Source organism: Monodon monoceros, unplaced genomic scaffold, assembly GCF_005190385.1.
Source record: "Monodon monoceros isolate NGI ecotype Baffin Bay Population unplaced genomic scaffold, NGI_Narwhal_1 Super_Scaffold_8, whole genome shotgun sequence".
Lineage (NCBI taxonomy): Eukaryota > Metazoa > Chordata > Mammalia > Artiodactyla > Monodontidae > Monodon > Monodon monoceros.
The window spans coordinates 57370580-57394179 of record NW_021703785.1 but is presented as its reverse complement, the minus strand read 5'-3'; the positions used below and the strand labels follow the sequence as shown (position 1 = coordinate 57394179).

The 23600-nt window shown below is 40.4% G+C and overlaps 1 protein-coding gene across 2 annotated transcripts in view; it reads right to left on the bottom strand.

Annotated features, from left to right (window-relative positions):
* Positions 1-2701: 2701 nt before the first annotated feature.
* LOC114888037 (histone-lysine N-methyltransferase SETDB2-like) overlaps positions 2702-23600 on the bottom strand; it is an 81457-nt gene continuing 60558 nt past the window's right edge. For both annotated transcript variants that reach the window (XM_029209920.1, XM_029209919.1), the window contains 10 exons: positions 18474-18581; positions 14232-14365; positions 10996-11030; positions 10735-10806; positions 9354-9409; positions 8408-8590; positions 7914-7965; positions 7053-7184; positions 5437-5508; positions 2702-3528 (listed from right to left, as the gene is read on the bottom strand). In XM_029209920.1, coding sequence (XP_029065753.1) covers positions 3389-3528; positions 5437-5508; positions 7053-7184; positions 7914-7965; positions 8408-8590; positions 9354-9409; positions 10735-10806; positions 10996-11030; positions 14232-14365; positions 18474-18581 — 984 coding nt within the window. In that variant the 3' untranslated portion in view covers positions 2702-3388. The remainder of the gene's footprint in view (positions 3529-5436; positions 5509-7052; positions 7185-7913; positions 7966-8407; positions 8591-9353; positions 9410-10734; positions 10807-10995; positions 11031-14231; positions 14366-18473; positions 18582-23600) is intronic.

The following is a 23600-nucleotide window of genomic DNA, read 5'->3' as shown; positions in this document are numbered from 1 at the left end:
TAATTTCCATGTTTCTAGTTGTGGCCTTTTCTTTTTCACTAAAAAATTTCCTTTAACATTTCTTGTAAAGCTGGTTTGGTGGCACTGAACTTTCTTAGCTTTTGCTTGTCTGTAAAACTTTTGATCTCCATCAGATCTGAACGAGAGCCTTGTCAAGTAAAGTATTCTTGGTTGTAGGTTTTTCCCTGTCATCACTTTAAATATATTGTGCCACTCCCTTCTGGTCTGTAGAGTTTCTGCTGAAAAGTCAGCTGATATCCTTAATGGAGTTTCCTTATAAGTATTGATAACTTGTTGCTTTTCCCTTGTTGCTTTTAATATTCTCTCTTTAACTTTTGCCACTTTAATTATAATATGTCTGGGTGTGGTCCTCTTTGGGTTGATCCTGTTTGGGACTCTGTGCTTCCTGGATTTGGGTGACTGTTTCCTTTTCCAGGTTAGGGAAGTCTTTAGTTACTGTGTCTTCAAATATGTTCTCAGGCCCTTTCTCTCTCTCTCTTCTCTTTCTGGGATCCCTGTAATGTAAATGTTAGTATGCTTGTTGTTGTCTCAGGTCTCTTAAACTGTCCTTATTTCTTTCTATTCTTTTTTCTGTTCAGCATCAGTGATTCCCACTACTCGTTCTTCCAGCTCACTGATCTGTTCATCTGTGTCATTTAGTCTACTTTTGATTCCTTCTCGTGTATTTTTCATTTCGGTTATTGCATTCTTCATCTGTTTGGTTGTTATGTTTTCTAACTCTTCTTTAAAAACTTCTAACTTCTTGTTCTGTTTATTCATTTTTATTCTGAATTCTTTGATCAACTTTATGATCTTTACCTTGAACTGTGTCTCCACTTATTTCTTCTTCTGGGGTTTTATCTTGTTCTTTCGTTTGGAACATATTCCTCTGTCCCCTCATTTTGCCTAACTTACTGTATTTATTTCTGGGTATCAGGTAGGTTGGTTATGATTCCTCACTTTGGAAAAGTGGCCCTTTGTAGGGGATGTCTTATGTGTCCCAGCAATGCACTCCCCTCTCGTCACCAGAGCTATATGCTATAGGGGCACCCTCCATGTGGGCTGTGTGGGTCCTTCTGCTGTGGTGGGCTGACTACTGTGGGCAGCCTGGTGGGTGTGGCTGGCCTCTGGTCTGATTGGTTGCCAGGCCCTGCCTTGTATGGAGGAGCCAGTCACTGGTTGGCAGAGTGGATAATGAGGTGGCCAGCTATGGAACCCCGGGAGGCTGGCCCTGGGGCTCGTGCTGGCTCACTGGAGCCAGGAGTCAGGTCCATGAGATCTGGGGCTGGTTCCCACCCACTGGTGGGTGAGGCCAGGTCCTGGGGTCTCACTGCAGGGCCCAGGGGTTCCAGAGCTGGTGTCAGACAGCTGGCAGGTGGGGTCATTTCCTGACACAGCTGGCTGCAGGGCCTGGGGTGTCTTGAAACTTGAGTTTACCTCCTGGTGGGCGGGGCTTGGGCTCAGGTGGTCACAGGACTGGTGCTGGCCTGCTGGTGGGTGGGGCTGGGGCCCAGGGGATTCTAGGGCTGATGCCTGCCCACTGGTGCACAGAGCTGGGTCCCAGGGTGTCTGGGTCTGTTGCCTGTGCACTGGTATGTGGAGTTGGGTCCTGGGCCCTCTGGTGGGCAGGGCTGTGTCCTGGGACGGCTGTGGGCTCAGGGGGTCTTAAGGGGGCGTGTATGAATGGCCGCTACCAGTGTCTTTGTCCCCAGGGTGAGCTCCAGTTGCCGCCTCCTTCTCTGGGAGACTCGCCACGATCAGTAGGTAGGTCTGTCCCAGGCTCCTTTCAAATTACTTCTTCTGCCCTGGGTCCTGGAGCATGAGTTTTTGGGTGCACCTTTTAAGAATGGAGTCTCTATTTCCCCCTGCCCTCTGGGACTCCCAAAGGTAAGCTCCACTGGCCTTCAAAGCCAAATGTTAATGGGGCTTGTCTTCCTGGCACAAGACCCTTGGGTTTGGGGATCCAGATGTGGGGCTCAGACCCATTGTTTGCTGGGAAGAACCTCTGCAGTTGTGATTATTCTCCCATTTGTGGGTCGCCCACCCAGTGGTGTGGGTCTCGACTGTATTGTGTTTCTGCACCCCACTCCACCCCGTCTGGTTGTGGTTTTCTTGGTATCTTTAGTTGTAGAAGATCTTTTCTGTTTGCTTCGGTCTTTTTGATCCATAGTTCTGTAAATAGTTGTAATTTTGGTGTGCCTGTCAGATGAGGTGAGCTCAGAGTCTGTCTCCTTTGCCATCTTCTAAAATCTTTTTTTGGCTTCCGTAGTTTTTTAAGTGCCTCAGGTGATCCTGATGTGTAGCCAAATTTGAAAACCACTGAGATTTTGGCCCTCGGTTATTAATGACTTGGGCTGGGGTTGCCATTACAACAGGCACGGACATGTTCTTCCGTTTGTCTCATATTCTTCAGCAGCTGTTGAGCATATTATGTGCCGGATCCCATGCTGGAGACTCAGGTCAAACTCACGTTGAAATATGTAGCACTACTGTGGATCAAAGTAGTGTGGTAGAAAAGTAGAAATGTGAAGTTTTCAGAGGGCAGACATGGTAGTAGGGCATACAAATCTTAATTGTATATTGTTAGGTTGAGAAAAACCTTCAGAGAGACCATCCAGTTTTAAATGTTTGTTTTGAAGATGATGTTATGCCCATGGGCTGTGGCTGAAGAGAAATTTAAAAAACACACAGGTATGTTGGGTACAGGTATAACATTCAGATTTATTATATCAAAGAAGCATTAAAGGGCTGGAACTAGTCTCAAAAGATAAAAACAGTTTATACATTTTTTCAACATTTATTGAGCACGCTAGCTGCTGGGAATGTGATAGGGAGGAAAACACAGGAATAGTGAGTTTCTGCCCTCAGACTGCTTATACTCCAGTGGTTTGATGTATGATAGAGTGGCTTACACCAAGAAAGGGATATGAAGAGAAAGTACTCTCAGATGGAATAGGTATGAGGACATCAGCAGGAGGAGCAGTGAAGGCTTCACAGCAGGATGTGCAAAGGCCCTGGGGGCAGGAGCACCTGGAATCCACTTAGCTCACTGTAGTGGGGGTGGGGGAGGGGGGAACTAAAAATCTAAAAATCCACCAAAGGATTTTTAGAGCGATGGGAGGCATGGCCCAATTTACTCAAGTAGAATCAGAAATATTTTACTGGGGGGGAGGGGTAGAAGTGAGATGATGATGAGGAAGAGGAGGCAATAAAAAGGAATAAGATGCCAAATCAGCAAGAACAGTTAAGGGCTGGCGAGGATCAGAGTTTGAGGGCCAGAGAGACACGAGGGCCCTAGTGCTAAAGATGTGTGGCTTTCACAGGCCCGTCTCCAGCTTTCAGCCTGTTTGCAACTGTGCTTGATTCCTGGCGTACGAAATGGTCATTCTTAAGAAGACAGAGAAGAATCTGAAGTAGAACTTGACTGAAGCTCAGAGCACAAGGTTTGTTTTAAGCCCTGAAGTAGCTCAATCTCGTCCTTCAGCTGCTGCTGCCTTTGTTCAGATAAATGAATTTTATTCTCTATTGCTATAATAAGAAAATTATTTCAGGTTATTCAGTAGTTTTATACACAATGCACTATTTCTAGCCTCTTCTGAAAGTCCATAGTACACAATGCTGTGCCCCAAATGAAAAGGATCTAGGGTCTTGTGAGCAGGAATTGATGCTTTTATGCTTTTGCTTCCTCTTCTAGTTCAGGATACAATTCTAGTATTTATCACACATAAAGCTGGTCTGTAAATCTTTAAAATTTTGTATACATTTATAGCAGAAAAGGCACTTCTGTATACTTTTGAGGATTTGAAAGCAGCAACTAAATAACCTTCGTGCTATACAATATCCATGTTGAGAGGATGCCATTAGACTATCAAGAGTTAAGGGCAAATCTTTCAGAGAAATGCATCCAATTTTTAATGTTACATAAAAGCTTTCGGTTTTATTTAGAAATAGGAATGCTTTTATTGTGGAAACTTAGAAGCTACTTTAGTTAGGCTTTATAAATTATAATATTAGTGGCAATTTTTTAAAAACCTCAAGAATATCTGTATACCTGCAGTTAACTTTCTGGAACACTGAAAAAGATGAATTGAGCAAAAGAGTCTTTATCAGTTGGGGTGTGAGAAGTTAAGTCTTTTAAGTTGGTTCTCATGCGATTCCAAATAGTGTCACCTCCGGGAGCTCACACCCCCCAAATACTACACTATACTGTATGTACTCCCAACTAACTTAACCTAGGTAGTGACATGTTCCAAACATGTTACTTTTATATGAAAGAAAAATAAACATACATTTAAGTCACCTACAAAGTAAAGCTTTTTAGAAAAAAAATGTAAAGGCCTCTTAAAAAAAAAAAAGGATATTCCCATAAGACGTATGCAGACATTCTCAAGAGACTGGTAAAAAAACACACTATTGTTGACTTTTTCTGCTGATTATAAATGTAATACAAAATTCAAATAGAAATGTGTAATATGAAAACAAAAATGAGAAAGGCTTGTGTATACTGAGACAGGAATATGAACTAATATTTTATCCACAGGGAAAATCTATTTTCCTAATATACTTGCTGGAAAGACAAATACATCTCTGGAAAAGAACAGAGTTTAGGGCACTGTTTGTGTACAACTTCAGGGGGAGCCATCTGCCTTAAACTCTGTGTCAACCTGTGCCCTCCACTCCCACGGGGATGTGCAGTGCACAGCCTGCCCAGCTGTGTGTGGCAGCCTTGATGGAGAAGTCAGGTCAGACTCATCAATGTGGAAACTTAGCCTGTTTTGAAGGCATCTGAAAGAGTGGTGAAAGGACCACTGTTTGTTTTATGGAAAGGTTAACTCTCTGTTTCCACTAGGTTTTCTTTTTCAAAAGTTTCTTGGCTATTTTTTTTTTTTTTTTGATGATGAACTTTAGAATCCATCACAACCCTTCCTCTCCCATTAGATTTGAAGATTAATGTTGAAAGAACTGAAATTTATACACATCATACCAAGTGAGAGGGAGACAGTGCAGCATGGTTTATCACAGCCTCACCAGTTCCTGCTGATTTCCAAGCATGGTGCCCAAATACTTCCACTTTGCAATTAAATTTTTGTTTCCACTTTTTTAGATGAGTTCTTTTTCTGATTACAAAAGCATTGTGTGTATGTATAAAATGTGGAAAATACAATGAGCACTAAGACAAAAGAAATTACTATAATCCAGTCACCTACAGATAACTACTGTTTCCATTTATGTGCAGTTTTTCTGTGTGCATGTGTGACCCTGTGTATATATATTTTTTCTTCTGTGTGTGAGGGCTCATATTGTTTTGTAATGGGCTTTTTCATTTAATGCAAGGGTGAACATTCTTCTAAAATAGGATTTTTATCACCTGAATAGTGTTATTTTAATATATATGATAAATGTTTCTAAACTTGGCTGCTCAGTTATAACTCATACCTGCTTGAATATTTACAAATGCGTCTTCAAACAATCTGCAGTCAAAAAGTGAAGTCCCAATTTCTTCATAGTCTGGAGGAAGAAAAACATTTTCAGTTTTAATTTAAATAACTTACATAGGCAGAAACACCTCACAGAATAACCCTCAAAAAGGAAAAGCACACAGAGCAGGCATCCCCTGTGGACTGCAGTGGCAGCAGCCTCACCAGGGAGCTCGTTAGAAATGCAGATTCTTAGCACCTTTACTGGATCAGAACCTCCAGGGATGGGGCCCAGCCATCTGTTTTAACAAACCCCCCTGGTGGTTCTGAGGGGCACGCTCAAGTTCGAGATGTGCTTGGCCTAGAGACAAGAGTAAACGAACAAAAGAATGTCAAATGTCTGTTTGCTCTTAACTACACTTTTTGGTTTTGTCCTGTAGAAAAAAATCCCTTTCAAATAATCATATATTTTACATTGTTACCCAAAATACAGACTGTTGAGGTTTTTCCTTCTAAGACAGCTATACAGTCGACCCTTGAACAGTGTGGGGTTAGGGATGCTGACCCCCGTGCAGTCACAAATCCAAGCATAACTAACTTCACAGTCAGCCTCCCAAATATGTGGTTCCTCTGTATCTGTGGTTCTGTATCCACGGATTGTATAGTATTTTATTGCGTAGTATTTATTGAAAAAAATTCAGGTATAAGTGGACCCGTACAGTACAAACTCATGTTATGTGTGGACTGTATTTATAATAAAGTTTTTAAGCTCCTAACACAGGTTATGAGAAGGCTAAGTGGCTGTATACCTGCATGTACAAATGGAACTTCAGCGTCCCGAAGAGCTCTTTCTGAAAGGCCACATTTAACTAAACCAAACATCAACCAAAACATTAAAATTACTTCTTTCTTCTATACTTTACTTTACAGTATAAAAAAAGGCACTTGCTTGTTTAAGGAAGAGAATTAGAGTCAAATCAAAACTAGCATAATGAATGCCATTCTCAGATCTTAGCAGCAAGCGTGCTCAGCCGCAGGGAGCGGGGGGAGCGCAGGTGTGTGACTGAACCTGGTTCTGAACTTGCCCGTTCTCTTGATGGTCACTCTCAGTTATGAACCTCTGGAAAAGACATTAAAACTTTCAGGGAATCAGGGTATTTTTTACTAAGGTAATGATTTTGTGAATTACCTACCTCCTGTTGATTTATAAAAAGACAAGAGATCTGGAACAATAAATTGTATTAAAGAATGAGATAAAGGATGTGAAGGCAATCTGGCTGCGACATCTGTCACCCCACTGATCGCCAGGGTTGATGCGGCTGATCTGGCTGGCTAGGCGGGTGTCCCCTTCCTCCCTCACCGCTCCATGTGCGTCCCTCCCAAAGCTGCGTGCTCGGTTGAAGAGGATGACCTTCCCCGATAGAAGAGGACCGTTCTTCGGTCACGGTCAAGGATATACAAGTAGCTGCACTCCCCTGCTAGAACCTCCAAACAGGCTCTCAAGAATGAGATAAAGAAGGAAAAGAAAAAAGAAACAGCGCAGAAAGAAAATGTTTACTTTTTTGGGGGGGGGGGGTGTTTAACATGTAGGTCTGTGAGAAGTCTCTATATGTAGAAATTTTGTTATTTCAATACCTGATTCTGAAGTGGTCTCATCCCTGAGTCTTTCTTGAATCAAATGAAGTTTGTCTACTATTTCTTCAAATAAAGCATTAAGAAGACCCGCTTCTTTACATTTCTTAAGAAAAGGAACTTTCACAATTGCATCTAAGAATAAAAAAAACATTTCAGAAGGAAATCGTCTGTCTCAGGACAGCTATCATACATCACTTTATGGTCACTTCTTCAGACTTTGCCTAATGGTGGATGAGCATTATTAGGTAATACGTACAACACCTTTATCTTTTCTATTAATTGTAATTTCATCATACTTCATTTTTTTCAAGCTGAAACAATGAATGAAATGTTATAAAAAGTGAAAATAAAAACTTCTCTGCTTAGAATAATTATATGAATAAAGAGAATTTTCTAAAATTTAGCTTCAAATCTTTGAGATAACAGCCTCCCTCATTTTTTTCTGTCACAGTTGACTGTTATTATGGAACGTCTGTTTCCTTAACAGAAAGTTACAATTACTGGCTTCAGCTTCTTGGCGGGGGGCGGGGGGGGGGGGTGTCACAGTGTGAGAGGTGGCATGTCATTGGATTTTGAACTCGGGCATCTCTAGCTTCTATATCAAGAGCTGTATCCTTTCTTAATACTGAAGAGCAGTTGGACCATCCCAACCTGTTATAAGTTATTTTGATCTGTTGGGGTTATGATGGAGTGAATAATTATGATAAAAGATTTCTATTCTTATAATTCATTACTACAAGTCTAGAATAATAAAGTGGGATACCAACTCTGAAATTCTAAATAATAAAGTGGGATACCAACTCTGAAATGGTACTAAGTACTGTAAGTCATATTCGTTAACAGACAAAACTTATAGCAAACCTGTGTGTCTGCCATCCTTTTCCTTCCTATCCAATGCCATTCTTTCCGGTGGCTAAAAGGAGAGAAAGATCAAGATTACTTTACACTAATTTTTTACTGTTGACATTTAATACAGTAAGTCCTCTACATATGAATGAGTTCCATTCTGAGAGCACATTTGTAAGTCCAATTTGTTCGTAAGTCTAACAAAGTTAGCCTAGGTACCCAACTAACACAATCGGCTATATAGTAAGTACTGTACTGTAATAGGTTTATAATACTCTTCACACAAATAATACATAAAAAACAAACACAGAAAACAAAACATGTTTAATCCTACAGTACAGTACCTTGAAAGGTACAGTAGTCCAGTACAACAACTAGCACACAGGGGCTGGCATCGAGTGAACAGGCAAGAAGAGTTACTGACTGGAGGAGGGAGGGGAGGTGGGAGATGGTAGAGCTGAAGGATCGTCAGCAATAGGAGATGGAGGGCAAGCTGCAATTTCACTCACGCCTGACGGTGATGGCACAGGTTCTGGTTCCTTGCTGGATTCAGTTCTCTTTACCCTCTTGACAAAACGATCCCTTGATGTCTGGGTAGTAGCTCTTCTTTTCCTGTCATAGATGACATGGGAGCACTGGGTTGCATTCTTAACAGCTGCTGCAGTCTTCGTGCACTGTTCTACGTTCGGGTCCTGTGCTTGAAATAAAGTTACTGTACTGCTGTATATAGTACTGTAGAGTACACAAAAGCACAACCACTTGTAGAGGATGCAGGCGTGTGACAATGTACTCCAGACACATGAATGTGATTAGACGTGTGAATGCACGTTTGCATCTTTGAAAGTTTGCAACTTGAAGGTTCGTGTGTAGGGGACTTACTGTATTGCATAAAATGAAAACCAAATTCAGTGATATGCTTATGGTGAAAATCATGTTCCATGTTCATATGTAGATGTAAACATCAAATGTAGTTTTGTTTTTGTCTGACAAAACATTAACAGGTGTAACAAGCACCTCTTGTATAAATAGGGTGAGAGGTTGCTGGCTCATATTAATTAAAGCTTACACGAGCTGTTGCAAATCCCCAAAACATTTTCATATGCTTTACACAGAATAGGAATCCAGAAAATTATGAATCACAAATTAGGTCAAATGTGGATCCTGCAGCTGGGAAATACTTGGCTAGGTAAGGATGTTCCATTGCACCTATGCCTGTTTTAAGACCATAAACACCCTGTGGGCTCAGATCCTCTCACTGATTTGGTACCCAGGGATGTGTTACAGGAGCCAGGGGACAGTCACCTCCTGGAGGTTATGTGCTTGGATACCCAAGACACATCCAACTTCTCTTTAATATTCATCATCATCTATCATTGTGTCACCTTAAATTCAGAAGGTTAAAAAAAGACACTGTATGGAGAAACTTAAAGCTATAATGAAATTAATTCAAATTACCTGTATAAGATTGCCTGTTGAGAGATGTTTTTTCCTCCCCCTTTTACTTTTCACTCCTGAAAAGCAAGCAGAAAAGTATAAATTATGTAGATACTGGAATCCATAAAGGAAAAGACTGATGCTGGACTACAGAAAATGTACAACTCTTATATGCCAAAGGTTATAACAAAGTCAAAAGATATGTCAAACTTAGATTAAATGTTTGCAAAAAAAAAATGACAAAAGGCCAATTTTTAAAATATAAAAAGACCTTATAAATCAATACAAAAAAGGCAATTGGGTAGAAAAATGGGCAAATGGGTAACTCTGGAGAGAGGGTTCATTAAACAGAAAAATAAATTGGATCACAGGGAAACAATATAATTGATCAAAAGATAGAGGAATATACTCAGTTTAACCCGTAAGTAAAGATACGCAAAGTAAAACAGAATTTTTCATTGATCAGATTAAGATGTATAATATATAATGTCTGCAAGGATTTGGGTCAGTGTGTACTGCTGGTGCGGCCTCTAGAAGATAATTAGCCAACAGTTACCCAAAGTTTCATTGTTTATACTCTTTGACCCAGCAATCTACTTACAGGAAGTCTTTCTAACAGTATTGTTACATAAAGGCACAAAGATGAGTGGAGAAAAATGTTAGCTACAGTATTAAATGTGATAGAAAAAAGCTGGAAATAACTTACATGTCAGTCACGCAGAGACTAGTTCAACTGTGGTTCAGCTATACAACTGAATAATACACATAGTGGAATACTATGAAGCCTTTTAAAAATGAGGCGAGATCTACTTATACCCACTGATAGAGAAGAATTTGTAAGATATACTAAGTGAAAAAGCAAAATATAGTAGTAGGTATGTTTCTATACACAGAACATTTTTGGAAGAATTCGAAAGAAACAACGATGGTTTCCTCTGGGGAGAGGATTTGTTACAGTGTTATAATCTGCTTTTTAAAACGAATACATTATTGTCATCTTTCCCTGTCAGTGAACACTGACAGCAATGTTTTTGATAGTATTTCTGATAAGTTGCAAGGGGAATGGCTGAAGGGTAACGCTATTGTTTAGAGAGCGTTGCTTACCACCACAAAATGCAGCTGGCATGACAGGGAACTAATAAGCCTTTCCCAAAGAGGGCCGACTCCTGTCCACAGAGAGCATTCCACATCTTGTGTTGGCAAGACTGCTCTTCCGGCAGTACACAAAGGTCAGGTAACCCCAGGTAGCCAGGACCCAATTTTCCTCAGAACGGAAAGGCTAATCGTGCATTCTTAGGAGAATTGCATTCAGGGAACATACAGCACTTTATCAGTTTTATCTACTGAAAATTCTGATAGTCTTCTCAGAAGACAAGTAGTCACAAAAGTCAAAGCTTCTTACCATGTTTTGGTTCGGTCCGCTGACTGTAGTGAGAATGGAGGACACCAGACAAAGGCTTCACTGAGAGTAGGTCTAGTTCGCGAAGAAGAAAAGTTTAGTTCATTATACTGCACACTGCACAGGGACTGACAATTTTAAAAGTATGTAACATTTTGACTCAAAAATTTGTATTTTAACTTAGGCCAGTAAATCAGATTATTCCATGTCTTACCGAAGGTTTACCTTTCTTTAAACCCACAACACTAAATTTTATAGACTTACCATTTTGAAGGTCAGCATGTTGTTGGCACAATACTCTGAAAACATGAAATTTCAAAGAGTCAAATAACTGTATTTACACTTTTCAAATATTATGCCTATTGCACTGTAATTTAAAAGGGAACTAATCTGTTTTTCATGCGGGCTTAACCTTAAATATTTATTTGTTAAAAACAAAATTGCTGTTCAAGCCTGTGTAGTTACTGACAGACATCAAGTGTAGATGGACCCTGTGCCAGCATCCCCTGTGCCCTTGAACCTTGGACAGGTCAGCGTGCTCTCTGCAGGGGTGAGTGCTGACTACATATTTTGAACAATACTTGTTCATATACAGTGGTCAGTGAGATTTTACTGTATAAAGAAAATACTTAAGAGATCCAACAGCTAAGACACAATTTTCATCTGACTACACAAAGTTCTGCTGACTTTCAACAATAAGCACAAAATTGCATGCATTATCTGACGGGAAAGTAGTTTGCTAACTCAACACGCATCTCCCCCAGATCTTAGATTTGAACTGCATGAGCTTAGAACTAATCAGTGCCCTAGAAGAGAAGGAAGAAGCAGAGCAGCTAGAGCAAAGAAGTGCAGTGAGTAAACCTGAAGGAGCTGCTCAGGCCCTGTTTTCTCTCCAGCCTTTCTTCCTCCGCAGCCCCCAGTTCCCTTCCTTATGGTGTTGACCCTCATGATGCAGGGTCCCCCTCACCTAGGGGAATGTATGAACTCTTCCTGTTGTACATCAGTTCCCGCCTCTTCCATGCAGTCCTCCCAGCACCCCACCCGCCCACCCCCAATCGATATTAATCTCCTCGCCCTTCAGATTCTGGTTTCTCAGCACTTTGTTTGCCAGGTACTTAATTTTTTTAAAAAAAAAATTTTTAATTTTTAAAATTTTTTTTAAAAATTTAAAAAATTTTTTAAAAGTGGAGATGTGATGAACTCCCATGCCCCCAACCCATCACCCGTTTTCAACAATTATCAACTGAAGTCCAAGCCAGTTTCATGTAAATCCCCTCCTGCTCCCATCAGGCCACGTGCTCCTACTAGGTTTGACGTTCTGGTCCTCCTGTGAGGTGATAGTTTTAGTTCACGTCTTGTTTCTCTTTATATTCTCACTATACCTAACAAGGGGTCTCGTGCATGACAGCCACTCCGAATGTTTAAATTCAATTTAAAAATGAATAAAGGTTCACCTGACACTTGATAAAACTATGACAGAGAAGATTATTTTATGAGTCTCTATTCATTGGTTCTACTAATATATGATCAGTATTTTTTCAGACTTTAAGGTATAGCAGGAACTTGACTCCTTTTTGTTTGACCTTGTAGCTCTGCTAACAATAGTCTTTCTAGTGGGTGTTTTAGGTCTTTGGAGAAGTCATAATAAAATAAGCTCTTTGGGAAGGTAAATAATAAAAGTGATACAGAATATTTCAATTCATGAGTTTCTCAGCAAATCAAATATAAAAAGAATATAAAATTAACATATTTACACATTTCCTGTCTAGTCTCAAGCAAGAAAATACCTGTGTAAAATCAGATTTTAAATTATTTAACAAACTTCTTTGTGTTTGTTAAATAATGTTAGGCTTGCCCACATTTTAGGATATATGGCTGCTAAGCTTAAAGAGGATATGGTGTCAAAGAGCAAAGACTCTGGAGCCCTGAAGCCCAGCTCTGCCTCTTACCAAATGTGTGGCCTGGGTACAAATTACTGTCAGGGCCTCAGTTTCCTCATCTTTAAAATGGGGATAATAGTACCTACCTTACTGGGCTATTAGAGTATTAAACGAAATAACATTTGTAAAGTACTTTGAAGTATTCCTGGCATAAAGTAAGTGGTTAAAAGATAAAGTAATAAAATAGTTCTGGAACACACTGATAAAATTGGGGATATATGCCCACAGGGGGAAAAAAATCTACCCTCCATATGGAATTTTAAAGTATCATTTAGGAATGTAACGGATCTTACAAAAATCATATTAAAAATAATCCTCTGTGAGGGATAAATTCGGAGTTTGGGATTAACATATACATACTACTATATATATCAGTAAAATAGGTAACCAACAAGGACCTACTGTATAGCACAGGGAACTATACCCAATATTTTGTAATAACCTATAAAGGGAAAAGAATATATATATATGGGTATAACTGAATCACTTTGCTGTACACCTGAAACTAACACAACACTGTAAATCAACTACTTCAATTAAAAAAATAAAAAATAAAAATAATTCTCTCATAACACTAATCCTATTATTCAGATACTATGCCTGAAAAAAATGTATATGTTTCACTGAAATTTAAAATGTCCAGTTCAATCAGAATCTATTCATATGCCCCAGAGAAGTGAGAAGTGTCTGCCTGGCTCGTCAACATTAGACCATCATTCTCTGTTTTATTCCATCTCATAACTTTAAAAAGGTCAAACCTAACCTTTTGACTGTTATTTCCTTCACCTTTATATGACATATTCTAGACTGCATCTACGTACAAAAAAGAGTTCGCTGAACATGACCTGAATCAATTAAAAACTGGGTTACTGATTTCTTCTGACTAAACTGTATAATGACTTAACTGAACGGACTTCTTTCATCAGAAGGAAGATCACGTTTCTTCCTGGATAAAACAAATATACTTGTTTTGGACTTGAAATATGCCTTACTGGATCAAAGTTAACATTAAAGAATTATTGAAAAACAAGGAGCAAGATTTCAAAGCCAAAGGCAACACAAACAAGGTGTAAATTTCTTCAAGGACTTAATGACTGATAACTGTATTTGCTGCATAGTTTCTTTATCATTTTTAGAGGCTATTTATAGTTAAGAGGGTGGTGAGAGTGATGGGAAAATACATTCATTTGGAGACAAGATGGGTAAAGCATGGACCTAGAACTAACAAGTCAGGCTCCTTTCCTGTTTACAGAAAAGAGCGAGTGTGAACTGGTTCCCAGCCTCGTGGCCACCTGTTAGGTTACTTGTGCTACCATGTCAACCAGTGCTTTCTATGAGGAAAGAAAGGATGCAGGGAGAGTAAAACCCAAAACAAAACCAACCCTGCTTCTTTTCTTCCTATGACACTTAGGGAAGGTACTTTCAAGTTAGGTTCCCAGCTGGGCATCTCCCAAACCACATTCTTACTTGGAAATCATTTGCATAAAATTAGCTTTAAAAAGTCTCCTTGTCCTTATTCCAATCCCCCAAACGTGGCTTTAAAACTGTTTTATTAAATACCTGTAAGTTCCTTTAGATCCATCAGCTTGTAGAACTGCGTGGTCACTCTTGGCACAGAAAAAGTGGTAATTCTTGAGACAGGATTTTAAATCACATCCCACGGTGGCTCCTGCTTTCCCACAAAATGTGCATTTCTACAGAAGAACAGATTTTACTGAGTAAGCACCTGATTTTTCAGAATCTTTGTTAAAATTTAAAGTTAAAGATGTCATCAAATATTATTTTTAAGTTGGCAGCCCTAATGTCCTCAGCTACAAACACTGGGTCCTGACATTCAGCTGCTCATTTTGAAATTTCAGCAAAACCTCAACTAACTGGAATGTTTTGTAACGATCTGATTAAAAGCAGAAAACCCTTTTTGTTTCCAAAAATAACCCCTCTCCTCTCTTTTTAAAAGAGATTTCTAAAAAGCAGGGTTGGCAACACTGTCCAGCTCTAGGCAAGAGGTTCTGTTGGGGACACTGAGCCTGTGGCCAAGGTCAGCTCCTGGCAGTGCCACTAACAGCTGTGTGATCTCAAGCCAGTCCCTTCCCCTCTCTTAGACCCAAATTCCTCCCTGGGGATCACAGTGCCTGTCTTACAGAGGCACTACTGAGGAGATGTGAGAGAAAGGAAGTGAAATCTCTTTGGCATCTATGTAGAAAGGCCAAAAATGTAAAAAAAACAAAACAAAAACAAAAAAGCCCCTGAGGAATAAGTTTTTTTCTTAGCTCAATTCATTTGATCTCTTGCTTTTATATATCAGTCTATTGGTCTGCTAGGAAGGTGGCGTAGAGATGGCTAGGAGGAGAGTACGTGGCCACAGAAACCTGTTTGGGGGAATCTGAGCCATGACCACAGCTGGTTTATATCATGCTCTGGCTGAATGACGTGGGCGCACAATGAAACCACCTAGCAAAACAGGAGGTGACAGCTCACACAGTATCCCAAGGTCAGCACAAGCAACTATATAAATAAAGGAAATTTAATTGTCGGTGAGAAATTAGATTGTGCAAAAGGCAGAATTTGAAGTCAGAGCGCAAAGAATGATCATTTAATGTTGGGGGGCCATCTGACTATATGTATAGGAAAGAAAGTTAGATCCCTACCTCACAATATATTCCCAAATAAACTCCATGTGGATTAAAGCTTTAACTATATAAAAAATAAGTATTTTTAAAAAGCTGCAAAAAATTAGAAAATATAAGAGAAAGAAGAAAAGGACAGTACTGAGGCTTTCTAAGCAAGGCAGGAGACACCTTGAAAAAGACTGACAGATTTGACTATATAAAAAATTTAAGCTCGACTTTTAAGGTGATAGATACCATTTAAAAAAAGGGAAAAGACTGTTTGCTGCATAGTAGATAAAGGGTAAGACTCTGATAGCCCACAGAAAAATGGGAAGAGAATACAAACGGGGATGATGGCGGACAAATGATGTGCTGTTTACTGAGGAGAAGTGAGCAGGTTTGGATGGATCGTGTGTATGAGTGTATAGGGGATGGAACTATTCTTTTCCGGCCAGTTTAACATGAGAGGCTATTACCTATCCAGGTAGGTATGTCAGGTTGGTCATCGGGGCTGGAGATAAAGAGTCTCGGCATAAGAATGGTATTGAAGCCATGGGAACTGGATGAGGTCATGCAGGAAGGATGTTCAGATTGAGGAAGGAGGATGTTCAGATTGAGGAAGGAGCCCAGGAAAGAGCCTTGGGCACTCCAAACTGTAGAGGTTGAGCAGAGGAGGAAAAACAGCCAAGGCACCTGAGAAGCAGCAGCCAGAAAGGTAAAAGACATACTAGCAGCATATGTCCAGGAAGTCAAAAGAAGGAACTGCTTCAAGATGCAGGGCAGGGACCACTGTGTGATGATACTGCTGACAGGTCAACTAAGGTCAGACAAGTGACACTGTAAATGACCAGCTCTTTGTGTATAAGGGAGAGTTTTGGGGTTTTTTTAAAGATGACATGATCAGTTGATCATGTTTATATGCTGACAAGAATAATCAATTAGAAAGAAGGGATACTGATGTGAGGGGGTAGAGGAAAATGCAAGAACCTAGTCCTTAAGGAGGGAAGGAGGACGGCTCCAAAGCCCATGTGCAGGGTTGGCTTTGACAGGACAGAAGTCTGAGAGTCTGGGGACAGGCTGGTGGGCAGTGGTTTGGACAGTAGGGGTTCCTGTCTAGTCGCTTCCATTTTCTCGGTAAGAATCTGGCAAAGAAATGTACAACACCAGGAGTGAACCCTAATGTAAACTATGGCCTTTGGGTGTTTCTGATGTGTCAATGTGGTTCATCAGTTGTAACAATGTCCCCTCTAGTGGAGGGTATTGATAAAGGGGAGACTGTGAACATGTAGGGGCAGGGGGAATACAGGAACTCTCTGTACCATCCCCTCAGTTTTCCTGTGAACCTAAAACTGCTCTAAAAAAGAAAGTCTATCCAAAAAAAAAAAAAAAATCAGGGATAGTCCTCAACTTGGCAAGGAGAAGTTGGGGTGGAGCAAGGTTTTAAAGAGAGATGATAGGATGTGAAAGAGTAAATGTGGAGGGTGGAGGATGAAGTGCTGGTTGTCTGTTGGAGGTTTATGGCCATGAATCTAAGATCCGTCAAAACACCTGTGGGTTTTTCTCCGGTTAACCGCTCAACTGCCAGCGCTACTCAGCTCCTGCGGGCATCAGACAGACACACTTCCCCAGGCTGGGGCTCTGCTCAGTGAGTAAGCAGGGTGTCCAGGGGGTTTGCAAGGGAGTGACTGCTGTGCTGGACCGTGGCCAGGGATCACTGAAGAGCTGCTGGAGCTGGCTGAGCCAGGAGGATTGGGATGATTACTAAAGAGGGGTAACGTGCAACCTCTCCAGTGATCAGGGAAACGCAAGGTAAAACTTTCTGAGACTGGCAAAAATTAACGAGGTTTGAGATGTTCATTTTCGTCACAGGCTGGGAGAAGTGCTCTTTCATCCACTATGTACAGAAGCATAAAGTGGTACAGTCTTTCTGGGGGATAGTTTGTCAGCATGTTTCAAAGATTTTAAAGGGAATTCTCTTTGACTCAGCTGTTCCACTTCTAGGAATGTGCTGTATAGCACCAATCAAACCAACACACGAGGATAATGCACAAAGATGTTTTCTGCAGCATTCGCTATCACAGTGAAAAACAGTGTCAATTCATTATCTAAGGACAGGGAATGGCTTCACGCCTTCCAGTACATCCTGTGGAATTCCATGAGGTCAGTGAAGAGAATGCCAGGGACAGTCCTATGCTTATGGTTTCATGAATGTGCCACATCATCTTTCTCGCCTTCCACGCTTTTGCACACCCTGTTCCCTCTCTCTGAATTTCCCCCTTCCCCATCCTCATTCCCCCCACCACATTCCCAACTAGGAAGGCTTCCTGAGCCCCAGCTGTGCTGATCTGCCTGCTCACTGAGCGGCCCATGCTTACGTTTCTCAGAGCACATCAGGCGATGTGGAAATTGCCCATGTATATGCTGACATCCTGCAAGGACTAAAAAAATGTTTGTTCCAGGTCACTAACCTGACTGTGGATTGTGGTGGTGGGTAGGGTGTTAGTGCTCACGCTTGCTGTACCACTGATTAAGCTGCGAAGGGCCTGTCACGGAGGGAGTCTACTACAGCAGACCCAGTAGAGCAACTACTCAGCATTCTTCCTTCCCAGGGGGAGCTGACCCCAGCTCCGAAGGTAGATCCTGATTAGTTATGGTCGCCTCTAGCAATCGGTGCAGAAAGAGGGGTGTGGCCTAATTAAACTTTCAGAAGGGCTCTTAATCCATGCTTGGGGATGAACTTTCTCTTGTGATAGGAGCAAGAAAGCCTGATGCTTCAGCTGCTGCCTGTGGCCACCCTATGATCACAAAGGGACCAGCTGATGTTGTGGACAGGAGGGCAGAAAGGATGATGGGCATGATCCATCACTGAGCCACTGAATCAACCAACCGCGAAGTCAATTTTTCCTCTGGCTAAGTTAAGAAAGCATCACTTTTTTTTTTTTTTAAAGCCAGTTTGTTCCTTCCACTTATAGCCAAAGCATTCTAACTCATATCTACTTTGCCGATGAAGCATATTGTAGTTTATTTTAAAATATTAAAATATTCAACTGAATCTAAGTTTCCAATATAGGTCCTACTTCTTTCAGCTCTCCACGTTGCATCTCTATCCCCTGGTTTATCAATCAAATAGACTTTCTTTTGAAAGCATCACCAAGGGTCTGTTCATTTGAGTAATAGAATCATTTATACTTACCAACTTCCTTCCTCTCTTGACTTCTTTCTTTACTGATTCCACATCAAAATTTCTATCATGATTGAACGGATCATGATCCTCACATTCCACAAGCGCCGAGGAATACAGCTGCAGATTGGGAAAAGAAAAAACCCAGAGTATGCGCAAAGTAATGTTGAAAGCTGCAAGTCAGAAAATGGTACCAAAAAGTACTCACCAGGAGTGGAAGATGGCTTGCGTGTAGAACAGTGACCACCTTTTGGTGTGTGTGAGCAGATCTCAAGTCACCCTGCTTTTCTTTGGAAGTTGTCCTGATCCCCAGACATGTTTTATACTGCATAACCCTGACCCCCAGTGGCTAACTGGACCTGGTCGGGGCCCTGACCCCAAGCTGGGCCAGTCAAAGTGCCTATCCTAGGGGACTAAAACAGGCTCTGAGCCACATGGTCAGAGCAAGTCAGTGAACAAAGAGAGGAAAACAAAAATGAGGGCTAGAGAGGAAATCCTGGGTTCCTGATGGCTTCCCAGCTCCTGTTTCTTATACCCACCTGGGTGCCTGTCTTCAGGAGCCAAAAATTGCCCCTGCAACTTATTGCAAAGCGCCTTTTATATTTAGGTTGGCTCGCGCTTCTAAAAGTTTCTTGAAACCAAAAGAATCCAAACTATCTCTGAATGAAAGATCAACATTACACATACACTTAAATAATAAAGGGCGTGAAAAACATAAGATAAAAAATTTTTGACACTGGCACAGGCAAAGATTTCTTATAAAAAGCAGAAACTATAAAGAAAAAGTTATTAAGTTGGAATTCACCAAAATTAAAACTTTTTGCTCTTTGAAAGACATTGCTAAGAAAACAAAAAGGCAAGCCAGAAATTGGGAGAAAATATTCACAATTCATATATCTGACAAATTATATCGAGAATACAGGGAAAACTCTTGCTACTCAGTAAGACAAATAATTCAGTTAAAAATGGGCAAAAAACCTGGACTCTTCAGAGAAGGAGAGTTACAAATGGTGGATAAGCACGTGAAAAGATGCTCAAAATCATTAACCCTCAGACAAATCAAAGCCACAATGAGATACCAATACACACTCACTAGACTGGTTAGAATTAAAAAGACTGAAAATACGAAGTGTCAATGAGGGTGTGGAGCAAATGAAACTCTTACACATTGTTGCAGAAGTGTAAAATGATGCAATTACCTTTAAAGTTAAACATACATTTACTTTTTGACCCAGCATTCCTCTTGTAGGTATTCACTCAAGAAATAAAAGCATTATTGTCCACATTTAAAGAAGGCAACAGTATACAATGGAGAAAAGACAGTCTCTTCAATAAGTAGTGCTGGGAAAACTGGAGAGCTACATGTTAAAAAATGAAAATAGAACATCTTCTCACATCATATACCAAAATAAACTCAAAATGGATTGAAGACCTAAGTGTAAGACAGGACACCATAAAACTCCTAGAAGAAAACATAGGCAGAACACTGACATAAATCGTAGCAATTTTTTTTTTGGATTTATCTCCAAAGGCAAGGAAAACATAAGCAAAAATAAACAACTGGGACCTAATTAAACTTAAAAGCTTCTGCATCAACAAACCATTGAAAAAACAAAAAGACAACCTACTGAATGGGAGAAAATATTTGCAAACGATATGACCGGTAAGGGGTTAATATCCAAAATATACAAACAGCTCATACAACTCAACATCAAAAAACAACCTGATTAAAAAATGGGCAGAAGACCTGAATGGACATTTTTCCAAAGAAGACATAAGATGGCCAACAGGCACAGGAAAATATGCCCAACATCACTAATCATCAGAGAAATGCAAATGAAAACCATAAAGAGATATCACCTCACACCTGTCAGAATGGCCATCGTCAAAAAAGACCACAAACAAATGTTGTTGAGAGTGTGGAGAGAAGGGAACCCTACTGCACTGATGCTGGGAACGTAAACTGGTGCAGCCACTGTGGAGAACAGTATGGAGTTCCTCAAAAAACTAAAAATAGAGCTACTGTGTGATCCAGCGATTCCACTGCTGGGTATATATACAAAGAAAATGAAAACACGAATTCAAAAAGATATATGCACCTCAGTGTTCATAGTAGCATTATTTACAGTAGCCAAGGTATGGAAGCAACCTAAGTGTTCATCAACAGATGAATGGATAAAGAAGATGTAGTGTGTGTGTGTGTGTGTGTGTGTGTGTGTATATATATGTATACATACACACACATACACATACATACAATGGAATACTATTCAGCCATAAAAAAAGAATGAAAGTTTGCCATTTGCAACAACATGGATGGATGTGGAGGGTATTATGCTTGGCGAAATAAGTCAGACAGAGAAAGACAGATACTGCATGTTATCCCTTATATGTGGAAACTAAAAAAATTAACTAGCGACTATAACACAAAAAAAGTGTATGTCCACATGAAGACACATATTCAGATCTTCGCAGATTTATCCTGGTATCTTCAAGCCGGAATTAATGTCTATCAACAGGCAAGTGGATAAACAAATTATGATAGAGCCATACAATGAAATACTGTGCAGAAATAAAAAGGAACAAAATACACATACAAGAAACAACATGGATGAATCTCCAAATACTGTAATGAGCAAAAGAAGCCAGACACACAGAATACATACTGTAGGATTCCTCTCCTGTGAGATGAGAAAGACAGGCTCAAGCTATAGAAGCTGGGGTGGGGAGGAAGTGGCTACAAGGAGGCATGAGGGAACCTTCTGGGGTAATGGAAATGTTCTGCATCTTGATGGTGGTGGTGGTTACATTGGTAAATACATGACTTAATACTCTCTGAACTGTACACTTAAAATGGGTGCTTTTTTTTTTTTTTTTTTGCGGTACGCGGGCCTCTCACTGCTGTGGCCTCTCCCGTTGTGGAGCACAGACTCCGGACGCGCAGGCTCAGCGGCCATGGCTCACGGGCCCAGCCGCTCCGCGGCGTGTGGGATCTTCCCGGAACGGGGCACGAACCCGTGTCCCCTACATCCATCGGCAGGCGGACTCTCAACCACTGCGCCACCAGGGAAGCCCAAAATGGGTGCTTTTTAAATGTAAATTATACTGACAACGTTAACTAAAAATAGCAAATATTAACAGTATATTAGAATAAAACATCACAATCAAATAGTGTTAATCTCCGAATGGTTTAATAGCAGAAAATAAACAAGCACATAATTTATCACTAACAGATTAAAAGGAGAAAATTTGAGACATGAAAACCAAATGTAACCTGTGAATTGGAATCTTTTTTATAAAGTTATTAGGACACTTGAACCTGAAACCTGGGTGGTTTGAGGATTAGATTGTAGTAATATATTAAACTCCTGATTTTGATGGTTACATTGTGATTATGTGAATGTCCTTTGTATAAAATACATACTGAAGTATTCAGGAAAGATAACGCATCATGTCTCAAATTAATTTCAAATGGTTCTGTAAACGAAAATAATCACTAAACAGTCTATAATAAGAATAGAAAAGAGTTTTATTTGAGCCAAACTGAGGACTACCCTGGAAGCCCACTTCCCAGATTACTCTGAGAAACTGCTCTGGAGAAGCACTGTTTCCAGCACAGTTTTATATCTTGTCAGAACAAAGAGCAATAAACGAGTCAGGGTTACATTTCTTCAAGGTTAAAAAAAAAAAAAAAAAGAAGAACAGACTAGCATGTACACAGTGAGTCAGTATGGCCTTGGAACCTGGGAAGGGAGTCATCATCAAAGGAGTACCAGCATTGGCATCCCAGGAGGAGGGGCATATAATCTTTATTTTTAACATGGACATTCTTTACTTCTGGTCAATGTGTCCTTTTCTCTAATAATTAAAGCAGATGTACAGTGTATATTTGATAGGCCACAAACAGGCTATTTTAGTTAGCATAAAATTCAAGTTAACGCATGTATAAGCCAGAATGACTTCCCTATATCTAAATATGTGAATATTTCTTTCATCAGTTCCAACAAAAAAGGTACTTTGTACTGTATGTGCAACTTTTCTGTAAGTTTGAGATTAAAAAAAGTTGTGTATATAAAAAACAAAGCATCGGACTTCCCTGGTGGCGCAGTGGTTAAGAATCCACCTGCCAATGCAGGGGACACATGTTCAAGCCCTGGTCCGGGAAGATCCCACATGCCGCGAGCAACTAAGCCCGAGAGCCACAACTACTGAAGCCCGCGCGTCTAGAGCCTGTGCTCTGCAACAAGAGAAGCCACCGCAATGAGAAGCCTGCACACCGCAACGAAGAGTAGCCCCCGCTCGCCGCAACTACAGAAAGCCCGAACGCAGCAACGAAGACCCACCACAGCCAAAAATAAATAAATTAATAAATTAAAAAAAAATAAAGCATCTAGCATTGTGCATGGCCAGAGAAAGAGAGTGAAAGAAGCCAGAAGAGCATTACAATAGATGCAGAAAAAAGCATTTCATAATATTCAATACTTTAACTTGTAGCAAGCTAGAAATAAGAGGAAACTTCCTAATTTTAATAAAGTAAAAGTATTAAAAAGCTAAAGTATGCACAAATTTAATGATAAAACCTAGAAGCATCCCAGTAATATAAAAAACAAGACAAGGCTCACTAAAATGCTTTTAATCACCACTATAACACAATGTTCTAGAAAAATGCAGTAAAATAAGAAAAAGAAATTAAGAGGCCCAAAAATTTAAAGGAAAAAAGTCGTCTTTATTTAAAGATGAGGATCGTCCAAATAAAATATCCAGGTGAATCTGACTTTTAGATTTGAGAGTTTGGCAAGATTGTTGGATGAGATAAAAAATAAATAAAAATTGACAGTGTTTGTGTATACCAATAATAGTTCACTTTAAAAATGTATTAACAAGGACTTCCCTGGTGGCGCAGTGGTTGGGAGTCCGCCTGCCAATGCGGGGGACACGGGTTCGAGCCCTGGTCCGGGAGGATCCCACATGCCACAGAGCAACTAAGCCTATGCGCCACAGCTACTGAGCCTGCGCTCTGGAGCCCAAGAGCCACAACTGCTGAGCCCGTGTGCCACAACTACTGAAGCCCGTGCGCCTAGAGCCGCAACTAGAGAAAGTCCACGTGCAGCAACGAAGACCCAACGCAGCCAAAAATAA